The sequence below is a fragment of the Camponotus vicinus genome, unplaced genomic scaffold, assembly GCF_025532165.1.
Source record: "Camponotus vicinus isolate PSW18456_S1 unplaced genomic scaffold, iyCamVici1.0 SCAF_1, whole genome shotgun sequence".
Lineage (NCBI taxonomy): Eukaryota > Metazoa > Arthropoda > Insecta > Hymenoptera > Formicidae > Camponotus > Camponotus vicinus.
The window spans coordinates 36,558,407-36,575,323 of NW_028141945.1; the positions used below are offsets into that span (position 1 = coordinate 36,558,407).

At 32.9% G+C, this 16,917-nt stretch overlaps 1 protein-coding gene across 2 annotated transcripts; it reads right to left on the minus strand.

Moving 5' to 3' along the window:
* Nucleotides 1-120: 120 nt before the first annotated feature.
* On the minus strand, nt 121-15,439 carry LOC145964709 (cytochrome P450 4C1-like). Of its 2 annotated transcripts, none has more exons than XM_083087754.1 (12): nt 15,379-15,439; nt 13,967-14,055; nt 13,498-13,770; nt 13,213-13,313; nt 11,588-11,678; nt 11,246-11,440; nt 10,832-10,895; nt 10,017-10,146; nt 9,349-9,430; nt 8,730-8,842; nt 8,387-8,624; nt 121-557 (listed from the first exon to the last, which is right to left on the minus strand). In XM_083087754.1, the coding sequence occupies exons 3-12, from the start codon at nt 13,661-13,663 to the stop codon at nt 214-216; spliced, it is 1,524 nt and encodes a 507-aa protein (XP_082943880.1). In that variant the 5' UTR covers nt 13,664-13,770; nt 13,967-14,055; nt 15,379-15,439; the 3' UTR covers nt 121-213. The 2 variants fall into 2 exon arrangements, with proteins under 2 accessions (XP_082943880.1, XP_082943873.1); XM_083087747.1 differs by having other exon boundaries at nt 13,498-13,816.
* Between the last annotated feature and the right edge of the window lie 1,478 nt (nt 15,440-16,917).

Genomic DNA, 16,917 nt, shown 5'->3' on the forward strand with positions numbered 1-16,917 from the left:
TTTATTCTAGTGTATTATTATACATGTTGAGTGTTTGAGGCAATTTATATCAGCGATACTATATATAATAAATAGCTGTCTTGCAATATAATTAGACTTGATAGAAAGAGAAGCAGAAAAAAGTTTTTGTTTATAAATTTTTATTTCTTGTTTATAAAAAATTTCATTAATCATAATAAAACATATATTTTTAGCATCAAACATAATAGCTTTTTATTTTTTCAGCAATAAATGAAGATACATTGATCCCTGACTTGGTCGCAAAACCAGAGACACATCTACGGTCATTTCCTCATGAGTTTTCATACTTTTCACTCTCCACTTTCTGAGTATGGCTGCTAATATGATCTTTTCTTCGAACATAGCGAATTTTTGTCCCATGCAGTTTCTTGGTCCAGCACTGAACGGGATGTAAGCGTATGGATGTATCTGTTTCAAATTCTCAGGTAGAAAACGATCTGGATCAAACTTTAATGGATTCGACCAGATTTCTGGATTTCGATGAACCAACAGAATTCGCACTGCGACCGAAGTACCTTTCGGAATTATATAATTGTCTGAAATAAGAGAATATGTGCAAAGTTTAATGGAAAATCTTATAATTCAATTAGTTCATACACAGAGCCTGGTTTATTCATTCCAAATCCATAAAATGTGTATCTTCCAATCGTTCATTGTCAAACTTGTTGAAAAATTTTTTAAGTTTGAACATAAATTATATTTTAATTCTGCAGATTCAAAGAGAGCATTATATAGCTAAAGAAAGAAATTTCAAATGTCTTTTGAAAAGAATTGACAATCAAAATTCATTTTTCTTTTCTATTTAAATTTAAAAACTATTTATTTTCTTTAATTGATAGTGGAATATTATTATTTATTTATTATTTATTAAATCATAATCCGTACCTTTCGGCTTCGGATGGGACTTGATTTATAATATTTCTTATCCTCATTCACTCGCATTCATTCGCATTTCATACAGCCATTCTCCTCCTACTTCTATCTCTCTATGTTTCTAAATCCTAAACGCTTCTAACTTAATAATATCTATTAATATCATAAATTATCCTAAAATATCCTGTTCTACTTGCACATCGTCATTTCCCCTTTAGTCTCTTTTTCTCTTCTGTACTTCATGAGAATTTCCATTTTTCTGTTTTCCATTTTCTGCTTCTTTTCTCTTCTATTCTTACTGTCTCATTCTCTATTTCTGTTCTCCTCATTTCGTCTTTACTCTTCCTTCTCCTTCTGTTAATATTTTACTCTTAGTTCTCTCTCTTCTCCATATTTCTTCAGCATAATTCTCCTTCTCTATTTATCACCCTCTTTTACTGTTTCTCTGTCGCTGCATCATATCTCTCTGTCTCTTTTTACTTGTCACTCTTCATTTCCTCTTCTTTTCTTCTACTCCTAATAATATTTCCAGTCTTTTCTCTTCTCTTCATTGTTCTGCTTATTTATTTTTTGCCCTCACTTACTATATTTCTCTCGCTGTCGCTTTCTCTTCTTCACTTTTTCTACTTGTAAATCCTTATTTTCTCTTCTTTCTTTTCTGTTCAATTATTGCCTATATATAGTCTTTTTCTCTCCTCTGTATTCCGTTTGCTATATCTTTCTTTTTGGTTTCCGTTAGATTGTTTTCCTTTATTGTCTTCTTTCTTCTTCTCTGCTAGTTTTACTTTTTCTTAACCTCATCATTCCAATCAAACTTCCTTCTCTTTTCCGTGCTTTCTCTGTATAATTCTCCATTTCAATCTTTCGGTTTCCTTTACTGTGTCTCTGCCGCTGTTTTAATTTCTTTCTTCTTCTTTTCTTCTCATTCTGTTTCTCTTCATTCCATTTGTACTGTTTTTCCATCTCCTCATTCCAATCAAGATTCTTCTCTTCTCGTGCTTCCTCTAACGTTCCCTATTTTCTGCTATTCTTTTAGATCTACAAATCTAAAATCTAGTCTAAAATCTAAATTTAAATCTAAAATCCGAATTCTCTAAAATCTAATCCGAATCTTTATACTAAAGTCTATACTCTAATTAAAACACATAATCAAAATCAAAACTGAAACCAAAATCATAATAAAATCAAAACATGTACGGACTCCAACTAAATTAGACCTAACAACTCATACCGAATCTAAATTTTAATATCGAGTGGATTATACAAATGCGGAACCTTAAAACCGCGAAAACTAATTCTCTAACTTTTTATTCCACTCCTTATAACTGTCTCCTTCCTAATATCTCTTGTTATATATTCCTATCTCTTCTCCATTTCCTATTATTTCCTATTACTTATTAGATTGAACGAACTTACCTGTGAAGTTCGATCCTAATTATGCCCTTTGTCTCGTCCGGATGGAAAACTATGTAGTCGTGCTCCTGCACGCCTCCCGACAACAGAATTTAAAGCTTCATTTAAAAAGAAAAGAAGGCGCACTCGAGTTCCTTGTGCGCCCGAGCGCTGCGTGCGCTCCCAATCGTCATAAGTTCAAAAAACGAAGAAGCAAATCGCAATGTTATGGGAAGGGAAAAGAGGAGAGAAAGAAAGGGTGGGCGTCCATCCGGACGAGACAAAGGGCATAATTAGGGTCGAACTTCACAGGTAAGTTCGTTCAATCTAACAATTATGTCCGAATGTCTCGTCCGGATGGAAAACTATGTAGCTGTTCATAGTCGCGATTTGCTACGGAGAACAATATATTGTGAAAAGAAAATAACATACATTATGAAAATTATGGTAACAGAATCGCATTACTAAAATCCTCTAGATTAATAATAGGCCTGTTATAAAAGTTTGCAAAGACGCGGGATTCGCCGGTCCAACCTGTCGCGCGCTTAATTAAATCGAGTGTAACACCCTTCTTCGCGGCACACGAGGTTGACGCGTGCCGGGTACTATGAGCTGTAAACATGTTATTAGTAGTATCTATACCGCATTGCTCTAACCCCTGTCGAATCCATCGGCTCACAGTCTGGACTGTAACTGCTTTGTAAGGTTTATTACAAGAAATGAAGAGGGAATCGCATCCCGAAGGCCGCATAACTTTCGTCTTATCAGTATAGTATTCTGTTAAACGAACAATACAAAGATCCTCGTGATCTTTAAACCGTGAAAAACAGAAGGAAGGCTGGGTACGACCCGGAGCGGATGTTTTAATACGATCAGGCACTCGCATAATTAACTTCTCACCTATGACTATCTGCGATATTCTCAGAGACGCGAGCGTCTGAGCACGTTGACCCGTGGCAAGGGCGAGAAGAAGAACCAATTTTTTGGCGATGTCATTTAGGGAGTACAAGTCGTACGGGTAAATGAGAGCTAACTTCGCGATTACGGGTGCCGGATCCCAGACCCAATCATATCTCGGTTGTGGTGGTTTGAGTGCTGCAACGCCCCTCCAGAAGCGTCTGACAGCCGGATGCTATTCAATTTCGTTTACGGAGATTAAGGATATTGCCGATCTCATCGTATTCAGGGATGAATACGATGAGATAGACTTTAGTTCCTGTGCTAGAAAATCCAGTGTTTGAGAAATTGACGGAGAAAAAAGGGGTAAACGGCGGCGCTGACAAAAATTCCACCAAAGGCGGAGAGGACGCGCATACTGCTTAATGGTCGATTCGGATAAGGAAGCCAGCATTGTAGAGATGGCTGAAGGTGGTATTAGGCGGCTTTTAAAAGCTTCGCTAATACTCTCCCGACTGCCTGGGAAAGGGATCTCCACGCTGGATGATGGTTCCTGAAAGGCGAAGAGAGCAAGGATTGACTAGGCGAAAATATTATCGGAACCGAAATTAGCAGACGTTGGAACAAGGGGAACCAGACCTAAGAGGGCCACCAAGGAACTACTGGAATTCCCGTTGCTTCCTCGTCTGCTATTTTTCTTAATACGCGAGGCAGCAGGATAAAGGGCGAAAAAGCAGAGAAATTCAATTTCCTCCATGAGAAAGTAAATGCGTCCACTGTGATCGAGCCCGGATCTGGGAACCATGAAACGTATGCACTGCACTTGGCGTTGAGTAAAGACGCGAAAAGATCTATATCGAATGGACCGAAGACTCTAACCACTCGCTGGAAAGCTCTGTGTGAGAGGGATCATTCGGTATCGGGGTCTGCGATGCGAGATTCGGCATCAGCAATATAATTATCTAACGATGATATGTACGACGCGAACACGAAGATATTACGCTCTTGACACCAGTGTCAAATCTGCCTCGAGATTTCCGAAAGATGAGGATACTGGATAGATCCGAACTTGTTAATGTAATCTATCGCGGTTGTATTGTCAATACGAAGGAGGATATCACAATCATGAAGGTCGGCTGCGAAACAACGAAGGGCGTTAAAGGCAGCCCTAAGTTCTAGTGAATTAATATGAAGGGATCTATCTTCCCCCGACCACCAGCCGTGTGTGCGCGACTCGCCGCAAGCCGCTCCCCAACCGTTCAAAGAAGCATCGGAAAAAATTTCTCGAACAAATCTGCCCGAACGGATTCGATTAGACTGGTCGAGGTTCGATAGAACATTAATTCACCAAGTAAAATCTGATTGAAGATGCGAGGGGATTTCCATGAATGCTGAAAAGTCTTCGTTGCACCTAACCAGCGCTAGAAATTTCTCGCGTTCAAATTTCTTAGTATAAAGGAGACCATATTGTACGGCTGGGCAAACTGAGATTAGTGATCCTATCATGCTCGCGAAATCTCTTATAGAACATCTGGACTTTTGGGCCATGTCAGATATTAAACTTAACAATTTTTCCCGACGATGAAGAGGAATTGAAATAGATTGATTGTTAGAGTCAAAAACAAAACCTAAATATTTGCAAATGGTTGTAAATGAGATTTCGAATAGTTTATCCTGAAACCCAAGGAGAGAAGTAGATTAAGAGAGGCATTCACATTAGCTTGACATTCCTCAGGGGATGAGCCGAGGAAAAGAAAATCATCCAAATAAATGACTGATTGAAAGCCTCTTTGACGAAGATAAGAGATGACGGGGCGCATGATCTTCGTAAAGATATATGGAGCTGTCGACAAACCAAAAGGTAACGCGGTGTATTCATAGGTTGTACTGCGCCATTGAAAATGGAGATATTTTCTATGCTGCTCTTCTATGGGAACCAGCAAATAGGCGTCTTCTAGATCTAAAGTGGCCATTTGGGATCCCGGTAACATAAGGCGAATAACCGTACGCCAATCCTCTAATTTAAAATGCGGAGGGCTAAGATAAGTATTTAACTCATGTAGGTTTAAAATAAAGCGTTTACCACCTGATGGCTTGTCGATTAGGAAAAAAGAAGATAGAAATTGATCTGCACGGGGATCGACAGGTTCTATAGCTCCTTTGCGCAAAAGGCGTTCTATCTCCGACTGACAAAATTCCTCAGTAGATCTTGAAAATTCCATCTCTCTAAGAGAAGCTCTTGGTGGAGATGAGGATGTAAAAGGGAAACGACAACCTTGTATAGCCTCTAAAACTGATCGGTCGGCGGTAATATCAGCCCACTATGCCAAAAAATTACGGAGGCGACCCGCCGTACTTACGTCACTTAACGATGATGTCGTGACCGGGATCGAGAGCGACGGTGACGGCTCCTGGGGTGAAAGGCTCCTGATTGGCGAGCCGTCGATAGACGAGCAGGAGCCCTCCGGTTTCCCGAAGAGTGCGTTTTAGGGGCTGACGCTCGAGAACGGCCTTGAGGGACTTGCTGACGTATGGACTGAAGAGTCTTCTTTCCCACTAGAGAAGCTGCCTTGGATATATCGCGTCCGGCCTTCTCACATGCTTGCGCTGCCTTGAGAGTCTCCGCAAAGTTTTGATCAAATAAAAAATCATCGATGGTTGCTGCTTCCGCGGCATTTTTGCCAATAATATTAAAGGAGGGCTTGGTGAAGGCCCTTCTAGTTAAGGAGAGACGAAAATGATGGTCAGCGAGTAAATGCATGTCCTCTGAGAGAAAAGACAAGGCGGAACGTGCATTATCGTTGAGCTCATGTAAGACTTCTGGTTTTAATAAAATTGATATGCCTGAGCCGAAAGCATTGAAGCATGCTCCCACCTGAGGCTGTGACCGAGCCTGGTACTCGTCACGCTTAATAACTGAGGGGGCAAGAGCGGGAACTAACTCCTTGTTAAGTTTAGGCGGGGCCAGAGACGCCAGGTCCGCTTTTACCTCATATTTGGAAAGCAAGCCGGTACGTATGTCCTTACTCAGACCAGCACGAGCCTCAGACTGGATCGAGTTTAACATGACAGGATTCCAGGTGGATGAAGTAGGAAGAGATTGGTTTCCCTCGAACAATTCTCTGATTATGGCGTGTGAATCTGGGAGAACCTCGGGATCCTGAGGACTCAGGACATCATTGGCGAGTAGATCGGCAAAGGAAACGGTAGCCTGGTTCGGCGGACGATTGACGTCATCATTAGTAGGGTTTAGTGCTACTGAAAAGAAAAAACCAAAGCAGAATAGAACAGTCGGTTATGTCCACTCTTTGCCACGAAAAGATAGGTGGGTCGACAAGTGGACATACCTGGTACAACGCCCCGGTCAGCTTGTGTGACCGTTTGTTTTTCTGCTATTGGCTCTACGGCCGGTATCATGGACGGCGCCATATCATCATCGTCGGACGAAACGGTCCTCGAAGCGACCTAATTTTTGAGGGGCGCCTCTAGAGGTTACGAGCGATAAGGCTACGTACTTGCTCGAGAATCCGAGAGCAGCTGTCTGTAGAGTAAGTGTCGCGAACTGAAAATGCATCCTTCGACGACTCACTTCTGTCCGAAGAACGGCCATTACGTGATGTCTGCCTGCGTCGCGAACGCTCACGAGAATGAGATCGCGCGCGGTGTCTACGATGACCTTTTTCTTTTCCAGAATGACGCGAGGATCTTCGCTTACTGCTCTTAAACTTCGGCATCTTTTCCCATAAGGATCTTGTGAATAAAATTGAATAAAAGCCGGAATGAGGCAAAAAACGTGTTGTTCAGGATGGCAAACAGAACACAATGACGATCGGGAGCGCACGCAGCGCTCGGGCGCACAAGGAACTCGAGTGCGCCTTCCTTTCTTTTTAAATGAGGCTTTAAATTCTGTTGTCGGGAGGCGTGCAGGAGCACGACTACATAGTTTTCCATCCGGACGAGACATTCAGGCATAATTCCTAATTTGTTTTTTGTGTTTTTCTTTCATACCACGTTAGATCATTTTCCCTGTTACTTAAATTTCTATCTCTCCTATTTTATGCTTTATCCCTTTCTACCCATTTTCTTCTATCCCTCTTATTTTTGCCTCTCTGTTTCTATTTCTTTTATACCTCTTATACCTATATTATTCCTTCTTTCTTTCTTTCGGACTTCATCTTCCTTGTTCTTTTGATATTCATGATTCTGGATCTTTTTCCCCCTGACCATCGATTCTCTCTACATTCTATACTCTGCCCTTCATATTTTTTCTCCTTTACTTCTCTCTGCAGCTATTCATAAGGATATATATGTTTAATTCCTTTATCAATCTGTTTATTTTTTTCTCAAATCTAAGCTTTATTTTATTATACTACATCCAATAGCACATTTTATCTCCGTTACCTTCTACTTTACCGATCCTTTCTTTACCGATATCTCTTTGTTCCTTCATCCTCATTTGTCTAAATCTATTATCTACATTTAATCCCCTTCTATTTTAATTCCTTTCCTATATTTCCTCTCTTTTTCTACACTTTCTTTTCTTTTACGCTTATTCCTTCTTACTCTTACACGCCTACACCTATTGTGTTGCTTTATCCTATCTAGATCGGATCCATCTACCCTTAATCCTTCGTTCAAATTTTATAGTCTCTTCTATTCCCTACTTACATTATCCCTCTCCTTCCCTTCATTTTCCCATAAGTCCCTATCTTCCGCTTTCTTATTCCAGCACATTCCTACTTCTATATCTAACGTGGTTTTCCTAATTCTATCTTAAAATATCACACATACTCGCGAATCCTCCATTCCTCGTCACGTCACCTAACTCAATTGATAGTATAGTAATAATATACTTTTCAAAAACTGCTATATACAATCATCGTTAATTTCTTGCATTGCATCGATTTATTTTATTGAAGTGAGAACATTGAAAGTGCAAATAGTTTATAATTCATAAAGTTGATATTCTTTGTGTAAAATACTTGATTATATTTCTTTTATCAATTATTTTAATGTAAACGAAGCATAAGAATATTTTAATGTAAAACAAATTACTAATATATATTATATCATATATTCTTTAAGTTTTATCTTTAAGTTTTAATCTTTCAAAAATAAATGTTACCTCACACTTGTATTTCGTATTGAATTCTTTGTTGGTTTTCAAAGATTTGTATCATTATTAAAATTTAAAAAATCTTACCCATTTTTATATCTTCTGATATTTTTCTTATAACTAAGGGTGCACTTGGATATAATCTGCGCGATTCTTTTATAACTCTCTCGAGATATTTTAATTGCGAGAGCTCTTTTATACTAGCTGGTCTTTGAGAATCTTTGAAAACCTCCTTCAGTTCCTCATGAATCTTTTCTTGACATTTGAGATCATTGCCTATACAAAACAGTGCCCAACCGATGGAAATCGCTGTTGTATCATGACCCTGTTATTACATATTATTATTTAAAATCAAGAATTGTATTATATCAACAGATAAAAAAAATAATATCTCAAACAAAAGAACTTTTTATCACAATTTTTTACTCACTGCAAATAGAAGCGAAGTTATGTTTGCTCTCAAATCTTCATCAGGTAACGAAACATTATCTTTCTCATTTGCGTCCAGAAAACGATCTAGTAAGGTTTTACTTTCCGGTTTGTCTAATTTAATTAAAAATATATTTAATTAGAAGAAAAAATATATTTAATTAGAAGAAAATCATGTATGAATATAATTTAGTTTAAATTCATAGAAAGCAAATAATTTGGTTCTCAAAAAGTATGAGAATTTATTATCTCATATCTAAAGAGTTTTAAAAAATTAAAACTCTAAAAATAGATTATGCGTTTAAAAAAATAAATATAAAAAAGTTTGAAAAATTAAACAAATTTTAAATGTGCAAATATATAATAAAAATTTATTTTCTAATTTATTTTGTACTTTTAAATTTATTATTGTATTTTAATATAGAATTTTATAATTTAAAGCTCACATTCATTATAATTAAATATATTATAGAAGTGATTTATATAAGAAAGACGTTTGTTAAATTATTTTGAGGAAATTTGCTGCAATAATTCATCAAAAAATTTATAAGAAAAGAATAATAATAGTCTAATGCATTTGATACATTTTTATTATAAATTAGAACAATTTATCTTTGTACCTGGTAAATGGAAATTATTATTATCCTGCTGATTTTGTATTTTAACGTTCTGCATACGTGCGACTTTCCTCCGTTGTATTATCTAAAAAATTGTAGTATTCTTATTATTTATTAAAATCTAATCTGTTTTAAGCAAAATGGAGAAATGATATAAATATGAATTTATCATAACTACATTATCGTAAATTATTTTTAGTCTTATATAATATTATGATAAATCATTAATCAATATTACAATATAAATATAATAAATTTACATAAGTATTACTTCTCTCTATATGTTATGACTATGATGATTATTATGTAAATTACTAACAATAATATTTTTTCTATAGTCGTAAATAAATAGATGATAATAAGCATTGTATACAAAAGAGAAAGAGAGAAAGAGAGATAAGTATTAGACTAATTAACAACTAATAAGTATTAGATTATTTAATGTAGTAATATATCTAACTTTATTAGTTATATATAATATAGTGATAGAATATACGTAAATACAAATACAATAAAAATTTATATTTAATATGTAAAACACGGGACTGATTTAAAAACACTATAAACTAAAAACTTCAAAACACTTAAAACACTAGATCTCAGTGAAGATGATATTTATAATGATTTCTTTATGTCGACCTAGCTGAATACTTTCAGATTGAAGTTCTTACCTTATCTGAACAGTTTTGCATATTGTTGATTGCCGTTTTAAATTCCCTTCCCTGGGGTAATAAATCATATATCCAATCATATAGCCATAACCATGATCGAGTTACACGCACCGAATACAAATTAAAAAATCTGAAACATATTCTTTATTAAATTTTACATTCAAGTTAAAAGAACACATATACAAGAATAATGAAATTAGTAATAAATTTGTATTATTACTTTATTCATTTGTCATTATCAACAAAATTCGTCATTATTAACAAAATTATTTATTTTTGTCTGATTCAATTAGATATTGCATAACAAAAATTAACATTTAATCAAATAAGTAAGGCAAGTATAGTTTATGATAGAATATTTCTCCGATTGAACGAAATATCAGAATCCTAAAGAATCCTAAATAATTGTGCTTTTGGCGCAAATATTTAATTTGTTATCAATATCAAAGCGTTTAAAAATAAAGTATTCACTATAATATTAATATAATTTTAAGGTACACACACACACACACATAATAGCGATATGTATATATATGACAGTACACACATGTACATAGCGATGCATGTTAAAAAAATAGTACAAAATTAATATTTACATAAATATTTAAATATTTACATAAATATTTAAAAATAAATTGTTATATGTCAATAATATCAAAATAAAAAACAGAGAATTTGTTTATATTAATCTAAATATATAAGAACAAAAAATATTAACTATATTGAAAATACTTAACTAACAATAAGTTAATTTTATATATTAAATTATAATGATATAAAATTATAATGATAAAATTGTAAAATTGCAAACTGACCTGTCGATAGCCAATCGATAAGACGTAATGTCTTCTTCATCCAAATTTACGCCCATCGTCGTTTCTATAATTAATATTTAATTAATATGTAATTATTAATATTTAATTTTTTATTATAAAACTATATAATATAAGGAAAAAATGTACAATTGTAAAACATCAGCGGATAATTACTAATTACGATTTGTATAATATATGCTTACTAAGGAAACATTGCATTTTTTGAGTTAACAAAATTTTGTGAATTTGTAACATAAAATTTGTTAATTAATCTTCTTTGTTTTTAAAGTTTTAAAGTTGCTATGTTAGCATGAAATAATAATTCTCTATCGTTGAAATTGCCCATTTATGGGCTATTTCAGACTTATACATGATTATATTTTCTTTCTCTTCTTTTCTATATCGTGTTCTTACCACATATAATGTTGAAAGTGATCTGTTGTATAAATGGAAGAATATCAATAACTTTCTTCGAATTTTCTGCTATCTCCTTCTCGATACATTTTATTACAGTTTCCGTTTTTTCGGACATGATGACAGTAAATTGTTCCAGCATATTAAAATAAAATGTTGGCCAAAATATTTTTTTATATCTATGCCATAGTTCAACTGAAATATGCGATATATTTATGGAAGACACCGTTCTTTTACTTTATATTTTATTTTATAAGCTTTTTTATTTATAACTAGCTATTACTAGTGAAAATGACAGTCTTTTTGTGAAATATATTTTCAAAGTGGTATTTTATTATTTACCTGGAGCAGTAAGAAGCCCATTACCTAGCCATGGTTTTAAGAAGTTATATATTTCTGCTTTCTCGACATGTGTCTTACTTTGAAGAACGCTCTGTAAATTTATAAGAACAAGATAAAGACTCAAATGGCAACAACAATGTATGATATAATTGATATAATATATCAATAATAATATATAATAACAATATATATAGGACATAACAATGTATGATATTTCGCAAGTTTGCAATTAAAAAAACAGTATTCCGTAGATTTTATCGAGAAAATGGTTCTTAATGATTCCAAATTTTATGTTACTAATTATAAAAATTATTTACTCAAAGAAAATAGACGAAATATGCTCAGATATTTGTAATAATAATAATAATAATAATAATAATAAATAATCTGCTAGTTTAACAAGTTTTGAGAAATATATACTTCATTTTATGTGTATATATAGATATGACGTAGATTAAAATTTCGTTGTTCTATGAAAGTATTAGTTTTTATTTCCTATGAACGCCGGGAGAACTTCAGTTGCCTATATTCTCGATTGCCAACTGCTTCGTTTGCTCAAGAGTATTTTGATGACAGCTTCTTTTTCCGACATTCCCGATTGCTTACATGTATTATTGCGCACACAATAAAAATAAAAGTACGAAAGTACGATTGCGCATATATGACTTTATTGTGCACATGCACATTGCACACATAATGTTAATATACACATGATATTGAAAACATTGCACACATACAATAAGAAAATAGCTTTGCATAATTAAAGTCCACGATTAAAAGTACAGACTGATACTGGATTGTTCACAGAATCCCATCTTAAAATCTTTAATCAATTTGATAGTAAGATTCCCGTATGCGATCCACTGCCGAATTTGATCAACTTTTACAGACATGTAGTATTAAATGAAGTCGAATGCCACAATTAAGTGCGATGGGCAGAAACGTCTTGTTCATGAGGTATCCAAATTTTTATTATTTTTAGATGTTGAATTTTTCGATTGCGTAAAGTTGATACTTTGAAGAACTATGTTGGTCAAACATAGTGCGACCCTAAATGAGATCTATAATTGTTCTGTCCCACATAGGTTTTAATACGTACTACAATACATGTCTGTAAAAATTGATTAAATTCGGAGATGAGTCGCATACAAAAGTCTTCACCAAAACATCAAATTGTATTTCTATTTTTTACATGAAATAATATCATGTGTGCAATATGTATGTGCGCAATAATATCGTGTGTGTGCAATCTGCATGTATGCAATAATTTCATGTGTGCAATGAGCATGTGTGCAATAGAATAATGTGTGGAAAGTGTTAATATGATTTTCTTATTTTATATGTGCAATAATGTCATGTGCACAATCGTATTTTCGTATTTTCATTTTCTTCATGTGTGCAATAATACATGTAGACAATCGGGAATGTTGGCAAGAAAAGCTATCGGCAAAATGTGCGCAAACGAAGCATTTGACAATCGTGAATGTAGGCAAACGGGACCTCCATATGAACGTATCTAATATATAACTTATTACTTACACATATAATCAGAATATATTTATTAATGATCATCTATTATAATTATCATTATTATCATATAATAATGTTTTCAAATTATTTCTTACCTTTATAAATTCTGGTTTCATTACGCAAACTATTGGGTGCAGTCCAATCCAAATTGTGCAAAGTCCATTTTTATTTTTGTATGGAAGCAATTTCTTATACACTGCGTCAAATAAATAATATATAAAATTTAACAAAAATAAAGTTTATATAATATGCGTATGCTATTATATTATGTGCGTTTATGTGTATATGCTTCTTGCAAATATATATATATATATATATATATATATATATATATATATATATAAATAATACATATAGAAAATATTAGCAAATCTTTTTACCTTGCTGAGGCCTGGTCATCTTACGTAGTAATTGATATAACGAACGATCAGATCCGGGAATATGGCTGAGTTTTATTCGCATGGTATAATGGACATACATTATCCATGCAATCTTATAGAATATAATCACACCAACAGCGGATATTATCAGCAGGAGGAGACTCATCGTTATAGTTTGTAATTATTACAGAAAGTAATTCAATTTAGACAAATAATCGATCTTTATTTGTCGTCTCCTCTCTTATATATTCTTTTATGCAAAATTCCGATAATCTAAATATTTTTCCAGGTATGTTTTCTTTGTAGATATGTATGAGATCTATTATTTATATATTACGTGTATTTTTTAAGTGTAACTTATTGCTTATGTAAATTATTTTTTTTACGGTTATTGATACATAAAAGTCTACTATTTATTCATTATATGCAAAGTATAATTCTTTTTTTTTCCTCTCTCTCTCTTACGTACATTATTTTTTTTAAAAGTTGTGTTGTTACTGATAGGCAAAATATTTTTACTTCATTAATTATTCGTGGAAAACAATCAGCTCTGCGTACCTGATAACAAATTAAATAAAATATAAAACGGTACATTAAACAGTACATTAAACATTAAACAGTTTAAAACATTTAAAATAATGCAATAAGTGAATACACATGCGCACACAGATATATATAAATGTCAATATAGTTAAGTAATCATTTAATTCATTATCAGTAATCTCATTTGCATCGATATAAAATTGTATGTTATTTTTTAGAATAATGCAATTCATATTATACTTCAAGCTACATATATCTTGAATATAACGCATTTAAATATAATGCAAATTTATGTAATGTATTTTGTAATCTTACGTTTTTAAATAATAATCAGAAAAAATAATAAAAAAAGCTAAGGACCAAAGGTTGGATATTCTAATGTAAATAATAATTTAATATAATAGAAGTAGAAATTGATTACAACGTTCGCAAGAACTTTGAAAATTCTCTACAATATACAAATATAGTAATTGAATAGTAATTAAAAATTGTTGACAGACGTTAACATTTTAATCTATTCCCGGAACATTTTAATCTATATATATATATATATATATTTCCGGATCACTTTCAATGTCATCTTACATTACATAAAATATAGTACATAAGAAGACGTATCGAAAGGTGGCATTCGGAAACAGATGCAAGATAAGAGATACAAAATAGAGAGAGATGAACTGTCTTATAATTTGAATAGCTCAATATCATGATAATATCAATTTTCATCTTTGGCCGCACATGTATGTAAAATTATTATTTTACAGTAATTGTGCGTACGCTCGGAAATATTCGCTGGGAAATTGTCACTTACTTTATATAAAAATCTTCGGAACCAAGTCTTGGTACAAGTCTTGGAAGAAATATGACAATAGAAAAAGAGATTTCCCACTAACTTTTCCCTCAAGAAGCGCAGTCTTACTTTCCCACTAACTTTTAGAAAAAGAGATTTCCCACTAACTTTTCCTTCAAGAAGCGCAGTCTTACTACCCTAGAATGTCGATTTTTACGAAATTTTCGTCTTTCTCTTTTGAGATTTAAAAAAAACTGTGACGTGATGGAGCAATTCTGACGTCAGATTCGAATTCAGCGGGCCAAAATACATAAGACTAGCCTAGTCAGATCGCCAGCACAGGGTACTCTTTTTTTTTGTGGGCCTGTGTAATTATCAGTGGAAATCGTATCCTCTCGGTTGTAGTGGATGTTAATGTAATTAGATGTTCGTTAAAAAAGGTTGAAGATTAGAAAATAAGAAGCAAACACAATCACAAAGAGTAATCCAAGCTAAGCACATTAACAAAATTCTCGTATAATGATCACAATAAAATTAGTAAAAAATACCTCCAGACAAGAAAAATAAAGCAGCAGAGATAGGAGGATGTGCAAACACTACCGAATCGTGTAAAGGAATGCGAAAGATAAGCAACATGAGACCGTATTAAAGAAGAAGTTATATAAGAAGCCAAGGGGTTGGGAGGAAGAGATGATGTCATATTAAAAGGAAAATGGTAGCTACCTCACAGGAGCTTTTGAATGTGGGAGACATTTTAATTAATGATTATTATCTTATGATGATTGTTATTTTTTAGATAATCTTACATTTTCTAGGTAAAGAAAATATCAAGAGACAAATTATAAATTCATATTTGAATGAATAAAAATTATCATACATTTCTACGTTCTTCCCTATGTTTCTTTATGTCTATTTTTGATATTATTTAATATTTGCGCTTTTGTCTGCGCGTATGTAATTACGCCTTTCTTGTAAGTAAAAGCGGAACGTTGGTACAAAAACTATTAACATATTTTACAGTATTTTACAGTAATTAGCGGTCTCCAAAAAGTTATTATCTTTTTCTGTAAAGTTTAATCTCCTTTTGGCCTTTACTTTCTATCTTTGACGGAGGATGTAAAATTTTCTAAATTAATATTCTATAATTAAAAAAACACACTTAATTTATTAATTATACTTATAATATAAATAACTAAGCATTATGCATACATATTTGTATTAATGTTTAGAAATGATAACAATGTATATTTTAATTTATTGATATATTATAATAATTAATTGAATATTTCATGTTTATCCCTTGTGTTCAATAATACACAGGCCTGTCAAATTTTAGGTTTGGTTAGTTACAAAAAGAGTAGGTGATTCTTATAGATTTTTTTGATGCTGAAAACGAATCTGGCCGCAGTATTTTTTCAGCACGTCAGGTTTTTAAGTAATTTGTGGTTAAATAGCTCCAAAGTAGCTATTTCAATTTCCTGAATTTATTTTGAGGGAATCTACTTTTTTTGAAATATTTCTACCAATGGTATTGTATAGTGTTAGTTTTTATCTTTCAAATTTATTTTTAATTGTCGCCGCATGATTTTTTTTCGCTGAGATATACAAATTATAAGACTGGTCATGCATAGTCCAATAAGCCAGTCTAAGTCAATCGTGTTATCTCTTTACCACAAATTAAAATTTGGATAAAAACATAAATTTGAACGTCGCCTATCATTTTTTGAAATTAAAAAAAAAATGCAGATAGAATCACAATAAAAAGGTATAAAATTTAGGAAAAGTTATCAAAATGTCTAACAACTGTATTAGATCTATTTCTATAAGACTGTTTTCGACAACCGAACCTGACAGATGTAAGTCTTTTCAAATTTCAAATTTCAAATTTCAATTATATATGGATTTCTGTGTTAGTTTAATATATAATTATATATAAGTCTTGCGTCATATATAAATATATATAAGTAACAAATATATTTCAGATACAATCATGCATAATTGTATACGATTCTATATAAACGAGAAATTTTGATCGAAATGTATATGTAAATAAATTATCTTTTCCTCAATGCACTCATGAACAACGG

What these genes read in the sequence shown, in the direction of transcription:
- LOC145964709 (XM_083087754.1), bottom strand. Translation starts at nt 13,663, where the DNA reads ATGAGTCTCCTCCTGCTGATAATATCCGCTGTTGGTGTGATTATATTC. An exon ending in CACTTTCAACATTATATGTG is followed by an intron (nt 10,896 to 11,245) that starts GTAAGAACACGA and finishes TATTAATTATAG; the next exon opens with AAACGACGATGGGCGTAAAT. An exon ending in TATCGATTGGCTATCGACAG is followed by an intron (nt 10,147 to 10,831) that starts GTCAGTTTGCAA and finishes AATATGTTTCAG; the next exon opens with ATTTTTTAATTTGTATTCGG.